Source organism: Epinephelus fuscoguttatus, linkage group LG18 (genome assembly GCF_011397635.1).
Source record: "Epinephelus fuscoguttatus linkage group LG18, E.fuscoguttatus.final_Chr_v1".
In the NCBI taxonomy this organism is placed as follows: domain Eukaryota; kingdom Metazoa; phylum Chordata; class Actinopteri; order Perciformes; family Serranidae; genus Epinephelus; species Epinephelus fuscoguttatus.
In genome coordinates, this window is record NC_064769.1 from 21,234,445 (window position 1) to 21,254,001 (window position 19,557).

The 19,557-nt window shown below is 39.8% G+C and overlaps 1 protein-coding gene across 1 annotated transcript in view; it reads right to left on the bottom strand.

Moving 5' to 3' along the window:
* The window catches only part of jak2a (Janus kinase 2a), a 48,896-nt gene that overhangs the window by 21,527 nt on the left and 7,812 nt on the right, over window positions 1–19,557 (bottom strand). Inside the window, exons 2-5 of the mRNA XM_049603691.1 lie at window positions 8,038–8,326; window positions 2,029–2,152; window positions 1,791–1,911; window positions 823–968 (exon numbers count right to left, since the gene is read on the bottom strand). Of these exons, the coding sequence (XP_049459648.1) occupies window positions 823–968; window positions 1,791–1,911; window positions 2,029–2,152; window positions 8,038–8,302 (656 nt within the window). The 5' untranslated portion in view covers window positions 8,303–8,326. The remainder of the gene's footprint in view (window positions 1–822; window positions 969–1,790; window positions 1,912–2,028; window positions 2,153–8,037; window positions 8,327–19,557) is intronic.

The following is a 19,557-nucleotide window of genomic DNA, read 5'->3' on the forward strand; positions in this document are numbered from 1 at the left end:
CCCACAGTCCAAAGACATGCAGATTGGGGACTAGGTTAATTGGTAACTCTAAATTGTCCATAGGTGTGAATGTGAGCGTGAATGGTTGTTTGTCTCTATGTGTCAGCCCTGTGATAGTCTGGCGACCTGTCCAGGGTGTAGCCTACCTCTCGCCCGATGTCAGCTGGGATAGGCTCCAGCCCCCCGCGACCCTCAAGAGGATGAAGCGGTTAGAAGATGAATGAACGAATGAATGAGAATGAAGCTTTTTCCTCGCTGTTCTTGTGTCGCTTAACTCCTCTGTTTCTGCACTCTAGGCACCTGGCGTTTTTGCCGGAGCGCTCTGAACTTCTGGAGTTGAAAAAACTTCAACTCAAGGTGGAAAATGTTTATTTAAATATCCATTCTACTCTCGTTCTATTGCTGTAGTGTGGACACAGTGCATAAGTATTGTAAAGATCAGATATTTTTAATACCTTTCCAACTGAAACATTATCTCACACAAAAAGATAACTCAGTCCGCTGCACGAACACACATAATGAAACTATCTTGATGCTCGGTGTATCCTGAGGAGCATGTCACACTGCTCTGAAATCATTATTCATGAGCTGCACCACATGCACACCGGCATAACAGCAAGCATTTCACATTATTTTGATAAGAGAGTGTGCAGCATGTAAATGAGACTAGAACTTCCTGGAACGTTGTTTTATAGTTGTATTTTCCTTGTCTTAAAGAATGCGTTATACTTAAATTATAAACCCTTCAGGGCTTACAGTATTGGTCTCAGCAACATGAAATTGCATTTGGTCATTAGTTTTTAGTGTGTGAATGCATCCTACCTGGTATCATTGTAGATGTCGACAGGTGACTGACCACTCTCTTTGGCAAGCCTCATCATGTCCAGCACCGCCATGCCCAAACACTCCTCCTGGGCCTCGTGACTCACCGGAATATGAATCAAGCCATTCAGGAAGTCACTTCGCCACTGGAAGAAGAAACAATGGATGATATCAGGTCAGTGAAGGAAATAAGTGTGAAGTGAGAGGGGAGGTTGGATGGGTGAGGTTTGTTTGGCTTACTTCACATGTCCAGTACAGTAAATCTTAGATCAGTAATCAGACAGATTAACAAACTCATCGCTGGTTACTTTGTTGGAACTGCACAAGTCAAGCTCTATAACAACAGGCGTGTCAATGTGACAAACATTCTGTGGGTACATCTGTTGACACACAGCACATGTTGTCAGTGTGACCGTGGAGACAAAAACAAAGCTAAACAGAGCTGCATATGTCAAGTTCACACGAACGTGTGAAAAAAAAAAAAAAAGCAGAAACAATTTAAAATGCAAAAACAGGCACATGGACAGACACACAAACAGGGTGAAGAGAACACAGACGTATCCTTCTTCCCCATTTGTGCTCTTACACTCTTACTACCCCACTTCCTGTTTTCTGAACTTACACAATGGCTGACACCACTGACAGACTGGCAGTCAGTAAGAAAGGGAAGGAAGCAAGCATGTTTTATCTCCCCCACCCCACATTTCTGCTTCTCGTTACATGGATGGAGAATTAGAGAGATAGATAGACCTTTTTTTTTTTTTTAAAGCTGAGTGGGGAAAGAGAAAGAGAGGAATGGAGATGAATGAGAGGGCATTTTGAAGAAGCTGTCCATTGGTTTACACTCAGTTTGATCCATACAAGAATGCACTCTGATTTCTAAAATACAAAATACAAAGAAACAGAATAAAATCCCAACATACAAAGCACTTTATACAGAAGAAAATAACAGACTTTTAGAGACTGACCTGAGAAAACTGGTATGCCATGACACAATCATCCATGACAGGGCTCTCTGTCCCCTTGGACACACCATAGCGATGGGCGTACAATGAATTGCCGTTGTTATACCAGCCAGGAAAATAGTATCTGGACAGAAAAGGGGACCAGAGAAGATCCAGTGAGCGAAGTAATCCAAGCATAAGGTAACACATGGAAAGTCTGAAACAGATTATGGAGATTAAAAAACATGCTATAAATTTCTACCTTATTCTGAAGTGCAGGCTTTCAGTGGCTGACTGGTGCACTTTAAAGATGTGATTAGGAGGGAGCCATATCCTGTCACTTTCCCTCATCAGGCCAAACAGGCTGCAGTACACTGGAGCGATCCCTGGAAAGAGAAAAAACAATCAGCTGTTTACTATAATACAGCACAGACCGTTTTATTCTTGGACTGGGACATCACACCCATAATTCAAATTAAGGAAGCCTAATGACACATTAATATTTGATACTCAAGTTTGAAAGAAAAAACAAGTTTCATCGAGCCTTAGCAGTGCGTGTTACTACTTAGCTGCCACTAAACAACAACAACTGCCCAATATTATGGGCTGCAACGGTACTGCAGAATAGCTGTCTCAGAAAATATCACACTTTCATGATATAAAACAATTATTATTATCAGTTACAGTGACCCTTAAAGGAATAAGAATAATTTTTTCCCATACATTTGAACAAACGCTTTATCACAATTTAAACATGAAACCATTTTTTTAAATTAAAAATATGTGTAGGGGGTCCGACAGGCAGTAGAGGAGAAAAGGAGATACACACACGCAGGTGACATTTTCCTTCCAGTTACAGTTTTGCATACAGCAGATAAGTAAATGTACACAGCTTGTGTTGTGGTAACAATAAAGAATGGAAACAACTGTGCAATGACAATGACACATGATGACAACCAGTTAACTTTTCTTGGTAGCGTATTTCAGTGGAGTTGACACAACTATAAGGCTTCCTGCTTCTCTGCAGCTCAGGGTCCAAACATCATGTGTCCGCACGAAAACATAAGTTCTCACGAACTGTCCTGTGAGTTGGTCCGTTTGTCAGGAGGTTGGTTTAAAATGGATGACATTTTCAGCTGTTTAACTCATATCTTCATCACAGACAACAGTGTGTCAGTCTTCTGGGCACTCAGTCTGACTATTTGCTGGTCGAAAAAGGGGTGCCACAAGGCTCATCTCTTGGTCCTTTACTCTTCTGTATTTTTATTAATGATTTGCCTCAATTTTGTTCTAATTCTCAAATTCAGCTATATGCCGATGACACAATTATCTACACCTCTGGAAGTGACATTTCTCAAATTCAGACAGCCCTACAAAATGACTTTGCTATTGTACAAAAATGGTTCTGTGCTAACAAACTAATACTAAACAAGAGGAAGTCCTACAATATGTTGTTTGGCACCAGATTCAAGATCTCACAATTGGATCACTGGCTTATTACATATCTGGATGGTACACCATTAGAGGAGGTAAATAAATACAAATATTTAGGGTGGGCTTGACTCACAACTCTCCTATAATTTTCATATTGAATTTGTTATCAAGAAAATAAACTGCATTTTAGGTCAACTTTAGCTCCATTAACTGTTTCACTCTGCAAACCAGAAAAAGGATTGTCTCTCAACTCATTTTACCCATACTTGACTATGCAGACGTCATTTATCAAAACACATCAGACACTCAGCTCCATCCTATCAATATCATCTATAACAGTCTGTGTAGGTTTATTTTAAGATGTCCGTACAGGACCCATCATTTTTCATGTATGACTCATTAAACTGGTTTATCACCCAGAGCTAGAAGGCATTTTCACTGGTTACTTTTGATTTATAAATGTATTCACCTCAGCTATCCCTTACCTTAAACAATACTTGACCCCTCACAAGTTACAGTACAACCTCCGTCATACAGACTCCATATTTTTCTCTGTTCCTAGAATACATAAAGAACTTGGTCGGTATGCCGTTCAATATAAAGCTCGCTCTGAGTGGATTAAGATACCCATTTCCCTTCGAACCATTTCTTCTGTTCATCTTTTTAAGAAATCTCTATTTTCTCATTTACAAACACACTGCTCCTGCTATTAGCTTTGCTGTGACTGGGTAATAATTATAGTTGGTGTTGTGATATATTTTTGCATTTATAATTTATTTGCTAACATGTACATGTTCCGTATTAATAATGGATTTGTGTTTCTAGACTTGTTGCAAACAAATATTATACATATATCTGTATCTGGGGGTGGGGGGTGTTAGGCTGGGAGAGCTTTTTGTAATGTCTGGGTTTTGTCTGTGTCAATTTGTCTTTTTTTCTTAATGTCTGTACTGTATTTCTTTTTGTATCGTCAGTACTGTACAGATTGTCTTGCCATGTTACTGTCTGGTTTGTCTCTTTGTTTGGGACCCCCTCGAAAACGAGATGATTCATCTCAAGGGGCTATCCCATAAATAAACAATTTACCAATCTGACAATAATAGCCTGCTTTGGGGGATTCATGAGTCTGGATGGTTATAAACATCAGTCCCACTGTCTGCGCTTTAGTTCCCACAGCTTGTCATTCTGCCCTCAAAACACCAGTACCAACTGTATGTTGCTAGGGAAGGCATGGCCATGGGGCATATGAGTTTATGGGTTAAAATGCATAGAGAATTCTGGGGGCTAGCATTAGCAAATAGTAATGTGACGATCATGGATATGAGAAAGTGTCTTGATACAAAAGCAATTTCTACTGACTACAATAAATATATGTGTGGTTTGGAATCAGAGGAAAGACAAATTGAGGGAGCAGAAGGGGGCAAAATCACGACAGAAGGCCAAGCTAACATTAGCCCTGCAGCTGTCATCAGTTCGCAGATCAGGTGTAACCGCCGATGGGCTACAACTTCAGCCTTTGGATAATCTTGGAAGAGAGAGAAAATTCACTCCCAGTATTGAGGAAAGTCTTCACTGACCACCGTTGGTCCATGCACCATGCATGTAACATTAAGGTGCAGCTGGAGCAGCTGACCTTTGAGGGAAACCTCACATGCAAATGCCTGAATGAATGCAAGGACAAAATTCTCAGGAAGTTCCACACTGAGACCCGTTGCGTGCAACTCTCATTGAGTCCAGTGGTGTAGCTGCTATAGTTTTTAGGTAGATTTGCATAATGGCTGTATTAAAGTCCGTTGTACATGTATTATTGTTGGCAGCGGTGCCTAAACTCATACATACTTTCTTTTGTTCGTAAAGTTTGCGTTGGAAAAAGTTTGTCCTGCTCTCGGTTTTCATGTTATGTAGTGGCCATGACATTTTTCCCATGAGTCAACCATGTTTAACTTGGAAAAACTAAACATCCCCCAGTTCAATTTGTTCTATCATTCAGGCCAAGTGGGTTATTAGAAGACTAAACATGTCATCACACAGCAGGAAACACTCAGGGGAGTGAAGCAATGGTATGAAAGTGCGTTAGAGGAAGCATGCTAAACCACAACAGGGGAAGTGAAGTCAAAGTACTAAGAAGGCTGATCTAAAGCAAGTCTGTATCATTTATTACATTATCAAATAATGTAGTGAGCAGTGCAAGGCAGAGTAAGTCACTGTATTTTTACACCTTGGGAGCTAAAATACTGGTACTTCATGCCATTTTATTGAGATATAAAGAGGTTGGACAAAATACCACAACACCTAACAATATGGTAATATCAGTGACCTGTTTTAACTGTTTGCCTTCTTATTGTGCAGAAAGCTTATTGTGTGAGGACATAAAAAGGTGGAATGTCCTCTATCAAAGTCAAATCATGTCAGTGTTTGATTCATCTTGCAAAGTGAAATCTCTCTGCACCAGCAAATCTGACTTTGACGGTTCTTCTACACTTGCATTGATAACTTAAACTATACCCTAATAAGAAACCACATAAAAAGTGTCAAAAATTAACCAGACAGATGAGACACATCCCTCACACTGCTGTTATCTGACTGTATTTAAACCATTAATGTGATACAAGAGAACAGAGGAAATTGAACATTAAAAAAGAAAAGCAAGGGGATATTAAAAAGTGGAAGGTGAAAATGAGAGAGGGAGAGAGAGGCTGTTTCTTATCTGCTCAAGAGGGAATGTAGCAAGCGAGTGTGGCCCAGAGAGATAGAGCTAAGGTGGAGAGAAAAACAGACACAGCAGTCAAAGACTTCCTGATTTGTGTTTGCTGGAAAGAGTCAGAGAAAAGCCAGTAGTTCTGTTTCCAGAAAATAAAAACTGGATCGACTCTGATAGCAGAAAGGCCTATCTCAATTCCTTCACCAGGAAATCCTTGTGAAGAAATAAAGTTGGATGAATTTGAAGCCCTGAAGAAGCCATGAAAATGCTCTTAAACTTTGGTAAAGCAGTCCATTTGATTCTTTACTTTCTTATTACCTGAATGACAGATTTGTCTAAACCAAGAAGGTCATGGATCAGAACCTTAAACTGCACTGCCACAGACTGCTACTGGATTTTTGAAGTAAGAATTTCCCCACACTGTTGACGTTAACAAAAAGTTTTTCTGTAGACAAATTTAAGACAAAAACAGCATAAACTGTCTTCATAAGGACTTTAGCTAACTGCATCAATGCTCCTTGGCCTAGATTCTTCAAGTCTCTGGACTTTCGTAAAGGGATGACCAACACTCCTCGCAAATATGAATCCTTATTTGGTGTGGAAAGGGTTAGCAGAAGGCTAAATGAACAATATTTTCTCTGTGTCCCTCAAACACTTCATTGATATTGACACGTTTTATTGAGTTTATTGTCAGACTCCCTTTTAGATTCTCTTTTTGATAAGTCCATCTTCCTTTTGTGGGTGGCTCTGTAGTGTAGACTGTAGTTGCCCCAAAAATAGCAACTTTCTCTGCAGAATTTTGCCACCATTGAATCAGGCTTTGAATCAGGGCCGTGCATACATGTCCATCTGTAGAACCAATAGAAACACCCTCTCTCTGACATGACCTGAGATTGCCCAAAGTCTCCTGCCAGCCTAGATTTTCTTAAGCTCGAAAATGAGCCCAAGTGGAGGCCCAGAAGTCTGGTTTTCTCTCAGACCACTTTAATTACAGTATGCTTGAAGTTTATTGAGGGATTTTAGCCTAATGAAGCCAAAAATAAACTGCTTATCCCAGCTTTGAGGGCTCAGTTGTAAACACGTCCCATGTGTGTCTCAGCCATGGGAGCCCCACATGGATTTCCTGTTTTGGTGCAATCTCCAGCTGGCCCTGGCAGAATCACGGGTTCAAGTTCATGTTTTTTGTTCAAATTTGACAGAGTGGATACAGTCAGTTGAACAAGACAAACACTTTTGCGCTGTGTTTGGAAGTGAAGAATTAATAACTTTTTTTTCTCCATCATTTTTTTATGACACAATCACAGTATCAGACTACACACTATGGTGTCACTCTCTTCCTTATAGCTCACGTCAGAAATGTCACATCATGTCCTTTTGGATGAATGCATAGTGTGTTAAGTCTTATCCACTTACCTCATGTATACAGAGCAACCTGTTGACTAACCATCCCATATTTATTCCAGCACGTTTTGCACTCTGCACCACTACACTACTGTATAACTGTTCCACTAGATCCATATATGATCCAGTCTATGCTCTACACCAGCAAATGTATTGATGCAAGTACATTTCTTTTATAATTCAATGATTCAGTTTGAAACTTTACTGTCACAACATGTTCAACACAAACACCAGACTGCCTAGGAACGTGCCTTTCATTTCCACTGTCCGTGTAATGAAAGATAATTGTATAAAAATGTAACATTTAGACCTTTAAATAATGTTTACAGTATTTAGCCTTACCCTTCTCGAAGTTAGGATGTTTTCTCAGCAAGCAAAAGAAGAACTTCACAAGGTTGCACAAACAACCAGATATGTGGCAATATAAACACAGACATTATCTAACCAATGAAATGTTCAAGGTTTGAACATGGTACCAAGAATTTTTGAATTGCTCAAATCAAACGCGTTAAACCAGCTCCCAGAACACAAACAGAACAACAAAACATATTTTCACTACACAGTATTTCTACTGTTGTTCTTTTTTCCCTCTGGTTTCTAATATTTTTGGTCCATGTTAAAATGTAAGCATCATGTAATGCACATAATAAACTGATGTCAAAAAATTGCTCAACAGATAAACTATGTTTTATGTGTGTGGGGAGACATCAGGACCGAAATCCTCTTGTGACTCACCACATGCTTTTGCTGCACTGATGCACAGTTCCTCTGCTACATACTCCCCAGGTGGAAACGTGAGCGCACTTTCCGAACCATTTTCTGAACCACCCTCTCCTCCGTCCTTCCCCAAGTAGAAAAGGTGAACGGTGAGGCAGGTGGCATCCACGTCCTGCTTGGGGTCGAGGCCAGTGGCTGGATTGTGATCTGGAAGGAGGCCATTGAGATGTGCTGTAGGACTGGAGATGGGTGGGTCCATGTCTGTCAGCAGAATACAGGCCATGTGCTGCTTAAAAGAAACATCCACCTGGCAGAGGATAAAGGGATAAGACAGAAGAAGAAAAAAAACACAGGTAAGAGACTAAATAAAATAGTTCAGATTGTACTAAAGTTCTGGGAGTGTTTTACAGCACATACTGCCGGCCACTGCTTTCTGATTAACCTGACAAATGAGCATCTGAGATTTGAAGGTTGTTTCTACATCAACAAGACTCTGTGAAGCCACGCTGTGAAGGTCAGACACTGTAATGCTTTGAGCTGAATGCTAATAACATAGCTAGCTAATATGCTGATGTTAAGCAGATATAGTGTTTAGCATATTCAGCCTCCTAGTTTATCGTGTTAGCATGCTAACATTTGCCATTTACCTCTAAACACAAAGTACACCTGAAGCTGATGGGAATGCTACTGATTTTGTAGGTATATTATCAGGTGTAGTCCTAAGTATTGAACAAAAGAACATTTGACCTGATGATAGCACTAGATAACAAGTCAGGGGATCAAAGTTATTACAGCTCATTCTGAGGGGGTTATGAATGTCTAAACAATTTTTAGAGCAATATATCAATTGCTGGGAAATTTTACTTAAAACCACAAATGTGGACCTCATGTGCCAGAGGAAAAGTCAGGGAATCTCCAAAACCCCATGGAAATCATCCAGTAGTTATTTCAGTACTTGCCAAAGAGACGTGCCAACTGATCAAACCAACATTGCCATCCATAGTGCCAAGCCGCTGTCATGGCTAAAGGTATCTATTGGAAACAATGGGTTTAAATGGTTTTGTTCATTGAATGTTACTGAAGTTACTGAATATGAAAAACAATTATCAATCAGTGAATCAATCAATCAGCAAAGTTAAGTTCCTACCAGTCAATATGTTAATAGAGAAACAGGCATCTTTGTCTCACCAGATAGATTTTTTTCCTGTAGTACAAATAAAGAGTGAGAAAACTTATTTGATTCAGAGTGTCTGAAAACAGATTTTTGTTTTGTTTTTTTAATTTTATTTTTTAGTAATAGAACGATAAAAAGATTAAATTTCTGTCTCTTATAGTGTTTTCACATTTGGTCCTTTTTAGCCCTCGGAACGGACTCAGAGCAGTGACTCAGCATTTTTTGTGTATATGTGAACACTCCAAGAGAACTCAGACCCCTCTGAAGCTAACCGAACTCAGACCACGTGGTACGAGTTCACATGCTGTTGCACTGAGACGCCACGTTGAACTGTAACATTTGCAAGGATGCAGGATGAGGAGTAGTTTGGTCCATGGAAGATACTGCACGTGTCCAGATGTGGAATGTAGAATACATCAAACGGCAACAGTCTACAGCACAGAAACACTAAGGTTATCCTCTAATTTTAAGTTCATCTGAGATTGAGGGGCTTTTTAACCCCACTGCGTCAAAGTAAAAACAAAACTGTGTCAATATATATTATATATGGGCTACAGTGTGAACAAAAAGAGGACTAAGGCCCCATCAGAGCTGAAGTTGACCAGAAAGAGAACTGACAATGTTAAATCCACGGAAGATAATGACCATCTCCAGATGTGGAATGTAGAATAAATCAAACAGCAACAGTCTACAGCACAGAAACACTGAGGTGCTCCTCAAATTTTAAGTTCATCTGTAAGCGAAGAGCTTCATAACCGCACTGCAGGGCCACGCTAAAGTAAAAACAAAACTATGTTTTTTTGTCAATATAGGCTGTAATGTGAACAGAAAGAGGACTGAGGCCCCATCAGAGCTGAAGTTGACAAGAAAGAGAACTGAGTCCTCTTTCAAATGAACTGACAATGTGAACACAAAAAGAGCTGACTCCCTTTTCTGTTGCTCCACTTTTTGGCGCACTTTCAGAGGACTGAGTTCAGGTTCATTTAAAAAGGACTATATGTGAAAACACCCTTAAACCTGGAGTATCTGTCTTCTTGTGTATGCTTTCAATACTGAAATAAAGAATCCTTGAATCAGTTTTTATTCAGTTAAATTTAAATGCAGAAAGAAGGGGTGAATGTGTTGACAAAAAACTACAAGCCAAGCCCTAAAATGAACTCCAAAGAGAAAGACAAAAAGGGATTTTCCAAAAAATGAGCAGCTTGGAAGTAGAGGCTGCAATAAAGAGGTGAGGGGTCACAGCTGGAGTGCACTGAAGAGACTTGCCTAGAAGTGAGGTACCGAACATGGTGATAAGTAATTAATTGCAAATGCTTCCAAGGGGATTTAAGGGTGTGAGTAATCATTTGTAGTCTGCATTATTGTGTGAATCTTGCCTCAGGCAACTTTTGCTTGCAGATGTGTCACTAAAAACAGACTGCTATGTAGAATTAAGTACATTATATTTAAATGTGGAGAAGATCAAGTATGAAGCCCGAAAAGAACAGCGCATTTATTCCTGCTGTGTTCACTCTTATTTGAATTTAACCCTAAAATGACACTGCTTCATTTCCTAGGCTGCAGCCGATTAGGACAGTGGCTGATTCAGATATCTGATATGCTATTGTATCCCTCCCTTTAATCATAAACTGTTCGCTGACACGAGATGAGCATTACTGGCAATTACATTTATGGTTACTTACCAGAACAGTTAATCCCTCATCACAAGACAGCAGTGCTGTGGACTTACTCTACAGATACTATACAGACTACCCTGGAGCGGTCTCAGCAGTTCTGTTCTTCACCTTATGTAGGTGCAAAATGCCCTTAAAATTTTTTGCACATGCAAAAACATTTGGGACTTTTTCTACTCCTGCTGACTTTGGTGATCCCCTGACTTTTGATAGAGTGCAACCAGCCGGTTGACATTTGTGGTTTGGAGTGGAACGTCCCGCCAACTATTGGATGGATAGCCATGCCATTTGGCACTCACAATAAAGTCCCCATCAAAATGAAATGCAGTGATTTTGATGAGCCCAATTTTTCATCTAAGGACATCATTAGGAGTCAAGATGGTCATTTTCCAATAATTTGAGTTATAACCAAATAGTTGCAACACTAATGACATTTCCATTGGCCTCAGCTGTACTGTGTTAAGTCCTAACTTGCAGTCTTAATGTATTAGTTTCTTAGCTTAGCATGCTAACATGTTCAACTAACATTGTGAATATAGTAATTATTACACCTTCTTAGCATCAGTATGTTAGCACTGACACTATGAGATGTTAGCTTGCTGATGTTAGCATTTAGCTCAGAGTCTATATGTACCTAAGTGCAGTCTCACAGAGCCACTCGCATGACAAGTCTTGCTTTTCAGCTTAGCCACTGAGCTTTATGGTCCTATTATATCCCTCTATGGTATCAGTTTAGTTTATCATATCTCATGTAAATTCACATTCTCCACTATATTAATGGTATTTTCAATATGGTTTGACTACCATTTTTGAACATTCTGATCATTTCGTTTTAATTAAACTTTAATTTGTTATAATATTTGTATCCTTATATAGCGCACAGTTTTCTTTTTCTTTTGCTGGAGCATGAGTTAAATTTCCAGAAAGGGATCAAATGCTATTAACTGCCCTCATAGATTCTGATTAGCTTAGCAATGGCAGACCAATTCACAATACAAATTAATCTGGAATCTCTTAGTTCACTTTTAATTTCCAAGGGGTGTTATCAAGCTGTAGACCAAAATGTCTCAGGCTGCAATTGGATAGCTCTACATCCAATCAAAGCAATGAAACGTGACCTAGCACTGAGCGACAGACAAATGTAAAGCCCTGTTTCCATCAAACACTTTCAGTAGGGTACCTTTGACAAAAAGTAACCCTTCAGACATGGTACCTAGATCCTAGTGTTTCCACTTCAAATTGTGCTCTTAAATGTGGGCAGAGTTGTTGACACTCACTGCTCTGCCCAGCACTCACAGTATTTCCAAATTACTGGTGACACAGAGGGAAGTCTGCGTCTCGTTAATCGCCCACAGAACAGGGCTGCACGCCGACATTTTCAGAACAAAATAAAACAGGCTGCAGTGAGAGTCTAAACAGACTACAGCATGTCGAGATGAGCTGTGACAGTGTAGCATCAATATGTATGTGAACAAGTGTTGCTGTTTTTGCCATCCAAATTCTAAAATAGTACTTCGCAGAAAGTTCCACATCAGCTGCAGCCATCTTGGCTGTTTTCAAAAATGTCTTAATGGTGCTCCTCTTCATTAAACCAGGTTTATGCTTACCATAGTATCCCTGGCGTGAGGATGCATGGGCCAAAAATGATGTAATTTTGTATTTTGCATGAAGCACAAAGGCTCTGCAAGTTGTGAGTCATTTTATAGAACCCCCTTGCAGATTTGTCTGCATCCCAGGCTGGGGTTTGATTACAGTCTTTGAAATCTAATTTTCCTGTGATGCATTGTATTGTAAGAATATGGGAATGTAAAGACAAAATGTGGGTAGACTAGTCCTACTGTTTTCAAGTCAGATACTGAATAGATTCACTCCACTGCACTGCTTGTCTGCTTTTGATTACAGGCTTTCTGGTGAGCCATTGAAGTGAGTTAAGCAGATGTTGTGCGATGCTATTTTTCAATATTTCAAAGGTTTTGCCTCGATTCAGTCAGACATGTCAATTTTCCGATCCCAAACATTCTGTGTGTGTGTCACGGTTGAAAGGGCTTATAGACACTGAAGAAAAAATAATAACCTTTTTAGAATAATCAAATAACTCATACATTTCATAACTTCCGTACATCCCTTCCCATATGTCATTCTCCTGTACAGTCGTAACAGTAAACAAAGTGTACTTTTTTTTAATCTACACTCTAAACTACAAAAATTTCCCCTAGTGACATGCCCAGAACAGTGAAACGCTCTCCTCTGGTGTAGCACAGCCAAATAAGGGTGGTATTATCAGCTGGTGAGAGTCAAAAACAATAAAGAGGAAGTGCAACAGCATGTACATACCCACATAACATAAACAAACTGCACAGACATTACTGGGAGATAAACAATAAGGTAAATAAACAATATACTGTAGACAATACTAAACCAAAAGCTCCAAGCAATAAACAGACTTAATGCTTCTTAGGTAAAATTAAAAGATTTCATGAAATCATTGCTATACATGTTTAGATCATTAAGACCTAATGAGATATGCCCTGCAATGTAATTTGGTTTGTTCTGGGCAAAAAAAAGGGGCTCAGGATTAAACATATTTCAATAGAGTACCTTAAGCTAACTGCAATTTTCACTGGGTGGGTTCTGCAACAACCGAACATTATCCTTGTTTTTCTGAATTTGGATATTAGTTATTGACCTCTAGTGCATTCAGCATCCAGGGATTTTCCAGAGATTATCCAGATGTGACCCTGATGAATGCTTTAAACCGAAACATGTTGGTTTGCAAACAAGTTGTTTTTTTTGTTTTTTTTACAAGACAAGTTTTAGCCCCTTTAGGATTCTTTCCCTTCTCCATGCACCTTACAAGTAGGTGAAATTATGCCAGAAAACCCCACCCTGTCATCACAGTGGCTGGAGACCTGTGTTAAGACCCAGTTACTGTTTCCATTAAAATTACATCATGCAGTGCAATGGGGTAACATGTTCTTTGTTGGTGATGACATAACTAACAGGATACAAAAGCCAAGAACAGTAAACAACCGCTACCAATATATCATTTCTGAGGTAACTGTAAACTGGGTGTTTAAACACTGGGAATTCAAACAATGGTCTTATTTCAGGTTTTTATTCCAACTACACATCTGGGATCAACACAGAGAAAGGCGCAGTTAGTGAAATCAGCTGCCATGCTATTTAGTTTGTAAGTTAAGCTTTATTTACTCAAGAAATCTTATTGAGATCTAGATCTCTTTTGCAAGAGAGTCCCAAGAACAAAAACATATAAACAAGATTACAACAGGAAAATGCATTCACTGACAACAGTATTTGCAGTACTTGCAGCGTTTGTGCTCTTGTGAAATGCATGCATTTTGTCTTTTTTGGAGTTAAGAACAAGATTTAAATCAAACAGAGAGATCTGGAGGTCATCTACAGCAGACTGTGCTCTGGAGAATACCTAGTTTGCAGTGAGGCTGATGGTATACAAGATGCTATCATCAGCATAAACATGGGCATTACAGTGCTGGGTTGGAATATGAATAGTATTTGGCTAGCCTTATAACTTTATCTGATAGTACCAAAACAGTAATGCTTTGGCTGTTGCCATGTTCTCAGTGTCTGTTGCTGTCAGCAGCTGTACACTCTGACTGACCCTGAGCCAGTCAAATAGGGGTGGAAAAAAGGGCTTTGCATCAAATAGGTTTCTGATTGGCTGTTTGTAGATACAACAAATAGTACTTTTCTACGGAAGATGAGAACGGCCATGTATTTATTTATTTTTTGTGCACTGTTATCTCGTGATAACGACTTATTATTTCGTTATCTCGATATAACAAAGATTGTTTTCTCATGATAACGAATTAATTATCTCGTTATCTCGATATAACAAAGATTGTTTTCCCGTGATAATTGTCAAGTCTGCTGGTTGCACACTGGTTAATGTGATCGTCTTGATTTCAGCCTACAACAGCTGCTGCGGTCCTGCTAGATGCCTCCTACTGCTGCTGTTATCATTAGTCTCACTTCTACTGTTATTATACACATAGGATTATTGTCACATACTGTATATTTCCAAATAGTCGCCCAGTGGCAAATAGCTGCCGGGCACCTAAAAGCCGCCGGGGGTTTGACCCCATTTTGCGTATTAAACGCCGGGGCAATTATTTATTATCACGGGAAAACAATCTTTGTTATATCGAGATAACGAGATAGTTAATTTGTTATCACGAGAAAACAATCTTTGTTATACAGGGCTTGACGCTAACTTTTTTCCCAAGGAGCACATGTGCTCCTAAGTTGAAAAACTAAGGAGCACACAAAGAACTTTAGGGGCACAATGTAAATTGATCAAATAATGTGTTTTCCGTAATAAACGTGATGCAAATAGACATTTACAAGCAAAATTATGTAATGAATTTGTATACAAAATGTACAGAAAGGTAAAATCATCAAGTTTTGAAAAAGCAGGCCTATTGCAATTTAATTTTGTCTTTAATGTTATTATCTTATATATATTATCTTTGCAATATGATTATCTTATATAATGTTATTACTATCCTAAAACATTCTCCAGGTCCTCTGAAACTCTGCAGGACTTAAGCCTCTTTCACACAGAGCTTTCGCAGCGCCCACCGCGGGGTAGGGCGCAGAGGACAGGATTTGGGGGAGTACAGGCTCGTTCAGGAGTTACAGCTCCATGGTGACCGCTGCCGGGTCTACTTCAGGCTCTTCTCTGCTATTGGACGCGCGGCGCTGAGGTGTCGTCACAGCGCGTTGCAGTGAAATTTAAAAAATTTCAATTCAAGCGCAGGCTGGTGGCACGCAGACGTCTCGGCGGCTGAGTAGTGCGCTCTTGCGCCGTGGTAGCACATACACAATGAATGGGTTCGTTGGCAGAGATCTGCGCTTTGCACACTCTGTGTGAAAAGGGCTTTATTTCCACCCTGCCCAGCAGCGGTACCGTGGCGAACGGTCCCTAAAGGCCTCTACACATGATCAGCTGTAAAACCACTTTGCGCTGGCTGTCCCATTGTTTGTCTATGGAGAGGGCAGCAACGCCTGACAAAGCAGCACCGCTATCCTTGACGGCGCGCACCGCTCTGATTTTCCACCCGAGCGCTGCGCTCAGAGTTGAAATTATTTGAACTACGGGGAGAACGGAACAGGCTTCCCCGGAGATCCGCCGCTTAACCCGTTCCATCTCCTCCACACTTTGACTTATTTCCACCCTGCCGACAGTGGGACTTATATTCATTGTGCCGACAGTGGCTTGGAGAACCGCCCATAACCGTGTCACACAGGGAAGATGGAAGAGGGAAAAGGGCAGGCGGCTGGAGTTCCTCCAACATTTGCAGTTAGATTATCATATTTTTTTATTGACAAAAATATGGGCTGCTTCAGCTGATTTTTTTTTTTATGCACACATGTGCCCCTAAATATTTTTTACAGTTCGCACACACCTATTTTTAGTCGCAAATGCGAGTGAAACGCTTGCACTGTTGAGCCCTGTTATATCGAGATAACAAGATAATTAAGTCATTATCACAAGGAAAACAATTTTTGTTATATCGAGATAACAAGATAATTAATTCATTATCACGAGAAAACAATCTTTGTTATATCAAGATAACGAAATAAGAAGTCGTTATCACGAGAGAACAGTGCACAAAAAAAAATAACAATACATGGCCGTTCTCGTCTTCCGTACTTTTCTTTCTCAGTCTTTCCCAAAGTTAGAGTCTTGACCCAAAATGGGTCGCAAATCTTTTTTCTTTTGGTTGCAGATTAAGTAAAATTTAAAACAATCCTTTGATATGTGAATTCAATAAAAAAGAAGAAGAGTTTTTTTTTTTTTTTTTGTTCTGTTCAGCTCAGATGCCGTGTGTGGGGCTGTTCACCCCTCCTGACCTTGCAAACCTTGACCCGAAAACGTGTTCATGCTCTGTGTGACTGCTCTGATTTTCTCACTCTCAATCATATACATAATGTCGCAACAAAAATACAAGATAGAGTTTGTAAACTAAAGATTTAGCTGCCATTGCTGATGTTATATTGCTAGCTGTGATTAATTAGTAGTTGTAGCAGAGACTCCACTCTGCAGTGTAGCTTATTCACTTTACTGGTACACCAGAGAATTACACAGTAACACCGGACTTCACAATTTACCATTCGCTTACCGTTAACTATAAATTTAATACTGTTTAAAAGTAATTTTACTTTCACATCCTTGTATTTATCATGTTTATCTATACTGTAGGGTTATATGGGGGCAGCAGCATTGAGGGTAGGCCCTTTGACAATATCCCAGAATATCTCTTTCTCACAGCCTAATGTTGGCAGGCGTGGTAGAGTCAGAACTGTTCTTTGTTTTTGTTAGTGATGTCAGTTTGATTTGGTTAGATCAAGGCTATGGAACATCAAATCATTCTCATGCATGATGTCAAAACAAAAATACAAGGAAGAGTTTGTAATCATTGGCTTCACCAAAGTCATGTGATATGCAGAAGAGAGGTGTTAGTGTGTTTTATGTGGCAAGGTGCTAAGTAAAGACTGAGAGCTTAAAAGTGAACAAATTGGACAGACCAAAAACAATGTCGGAGCAAGTCAAAATATTTTTTCCGGTGCAAAGAAGACACTTTGAACAGTGTTTTGACAGCAGAAAAGTAACTCAGTCATGTGTTTGAATAGTTTGTTTCACATGTCTGTTAGTTGGTGACTGGTGTGTTGCTAGCTGGCTACGATTACTAGTCAGTGTTAGCTGTCATTGCCGATGTTATATTGCTAGCTGTGATTGATATTCCAACGTTCCCTCCCCCCAACTTGTGGGCTTGTAGAAGTGTTTTATTCAACATTGTTTTGATTGTGGAGGAGTCAATGAAGTCTTTGTAACATGTGTATTAGTAAACTGATTAAGTGTGTCAGTTTCCATGACGAACAAATTCTAATAATGATGAATTACAAAATGTAATGTAATGTAATGTAATGTAATGTACATTTTAACTGTAGTGGTCATTTAAAGTCCAGTTCAGACGAGTGATCTACGACAAGACAAACCGTTCTAGAACATTGCAGAGAAAAGTCGCAGCGGTGTGAACTGGTCAGTCTGAGCTCGACTCAATCTGGCTGATGGTGTCACCTGCAACTCCACTGGTCAAATCACTGGCGGCTGGTTTTGGAACGTAAAGCACGTTTTCAACAACCAATTGGCTTGGAGTGAAGTTCACTGGTCAAGTCAAAATGACCACACATGGCATGTTTTCATCCTCATGGTGTGCCGTGTATGACCACATTCTCTCTGACTTATTAATTGGCGTTGGTTGTTTCTGTTTTCCACTGTTTCATCACTACTACAAATGCAGCTGTAGCCAGTATCTCACTATCACTACCCTCATTCATAGTTTAAGAAGCTACAAATTATATTCAGCCACAAAATAAGCCCAAAAACCTAAAATCAGAACAAAAGCACAGAGAGTTGTTGCATAGAGATGATACACCATCACTGGCAGCTTTTTAGAACATTGCAGTATGGCGTTTGTTTTAACTCGCCTCATCACCAGTCTTTGGTCTGAACTGGGCTTAGTATTAGACAGAGTACTTACTGTAACTCCACGTACAGAGGGAGAACATTATTGATATTACATGCTGATGTTGGAGACCTTTTGATATATGCAAGAGAAACATCAGTGCATACTTAAGAACACAGGAAAACACTGCTCTCTAACTTTCACACACCCAAAATGTTTATCATGTAGCAGACAGGCAGAGTTAGACCAGTTCCTTGCTGTGTCTTATCTGGGCCTTGGTGCTGGCTGAGGTCAGAGCTATCAGCTCGGACACATTTTTCCTTTAATGGCTGCTCTGCGTCAATGCAGGCCGATCATGCCACCATTTTAATTGACCCCTGGACATTGTGCACTTACCAACCAACTGCGGGACTTCCTTTCAAGTTCCAAAAAAGCAATGGCCTACTTTATCAGTTTGAAAGTATTGTTTGCTGCAATTTTAGTGCTCCCCAGCCAGTCCTTGCCAAGGCTAAAACTTTTCCAACTAGAAAACAGAGCTTGCTGACAGACTTCTTCTGTTTGGCTGCAGATTGGTGTTTTGTTCCTTCATTCCCCCCTAAAATCCCTACCTATTGTCTTAGTTATTGTCTTAGTTATGTCGATGTAATGCTTTCATTTTTTTCACAGGAGAATTGTGAAAAATTAATTTTGGCTTTATAGTTATATTTATGTTATTAGTGGAGCCATATTCCTACTATGACAAGTTGAAAAATATCTGCTGTTAAAAAGGCCTGTCAAAACAATAGATTAACTACCCTTGAATAAATATTAGTACATTTGCACTGAGCATTTATATTAGAAATAACCAACACTCAGAGAAAACTCCACCCAAGTTATGCGAGGCAGATTTAAGGCTGGAGCAACAGGGTGGTCCACGCACTGTCCATCTACTCAGTGTTCCCAATCCACAGCAGCACTGCTCTGTCCTGTAGCACAGATTTATTGAACAGGCGCAGCACACCACCCACTTATCACACTAACTGACATCAAACACAACCACATTATGAGTTAGCTTCAAATGGCCCAACACCACAAAAGCATCATAAAAGCAACAATGAAGCCAATTCAAACAGGGATAAAAGTCCTTGATTACCAAATTCTACTGAAACCTGTGGAGAGAACTTAAGATAACACAGTTGTT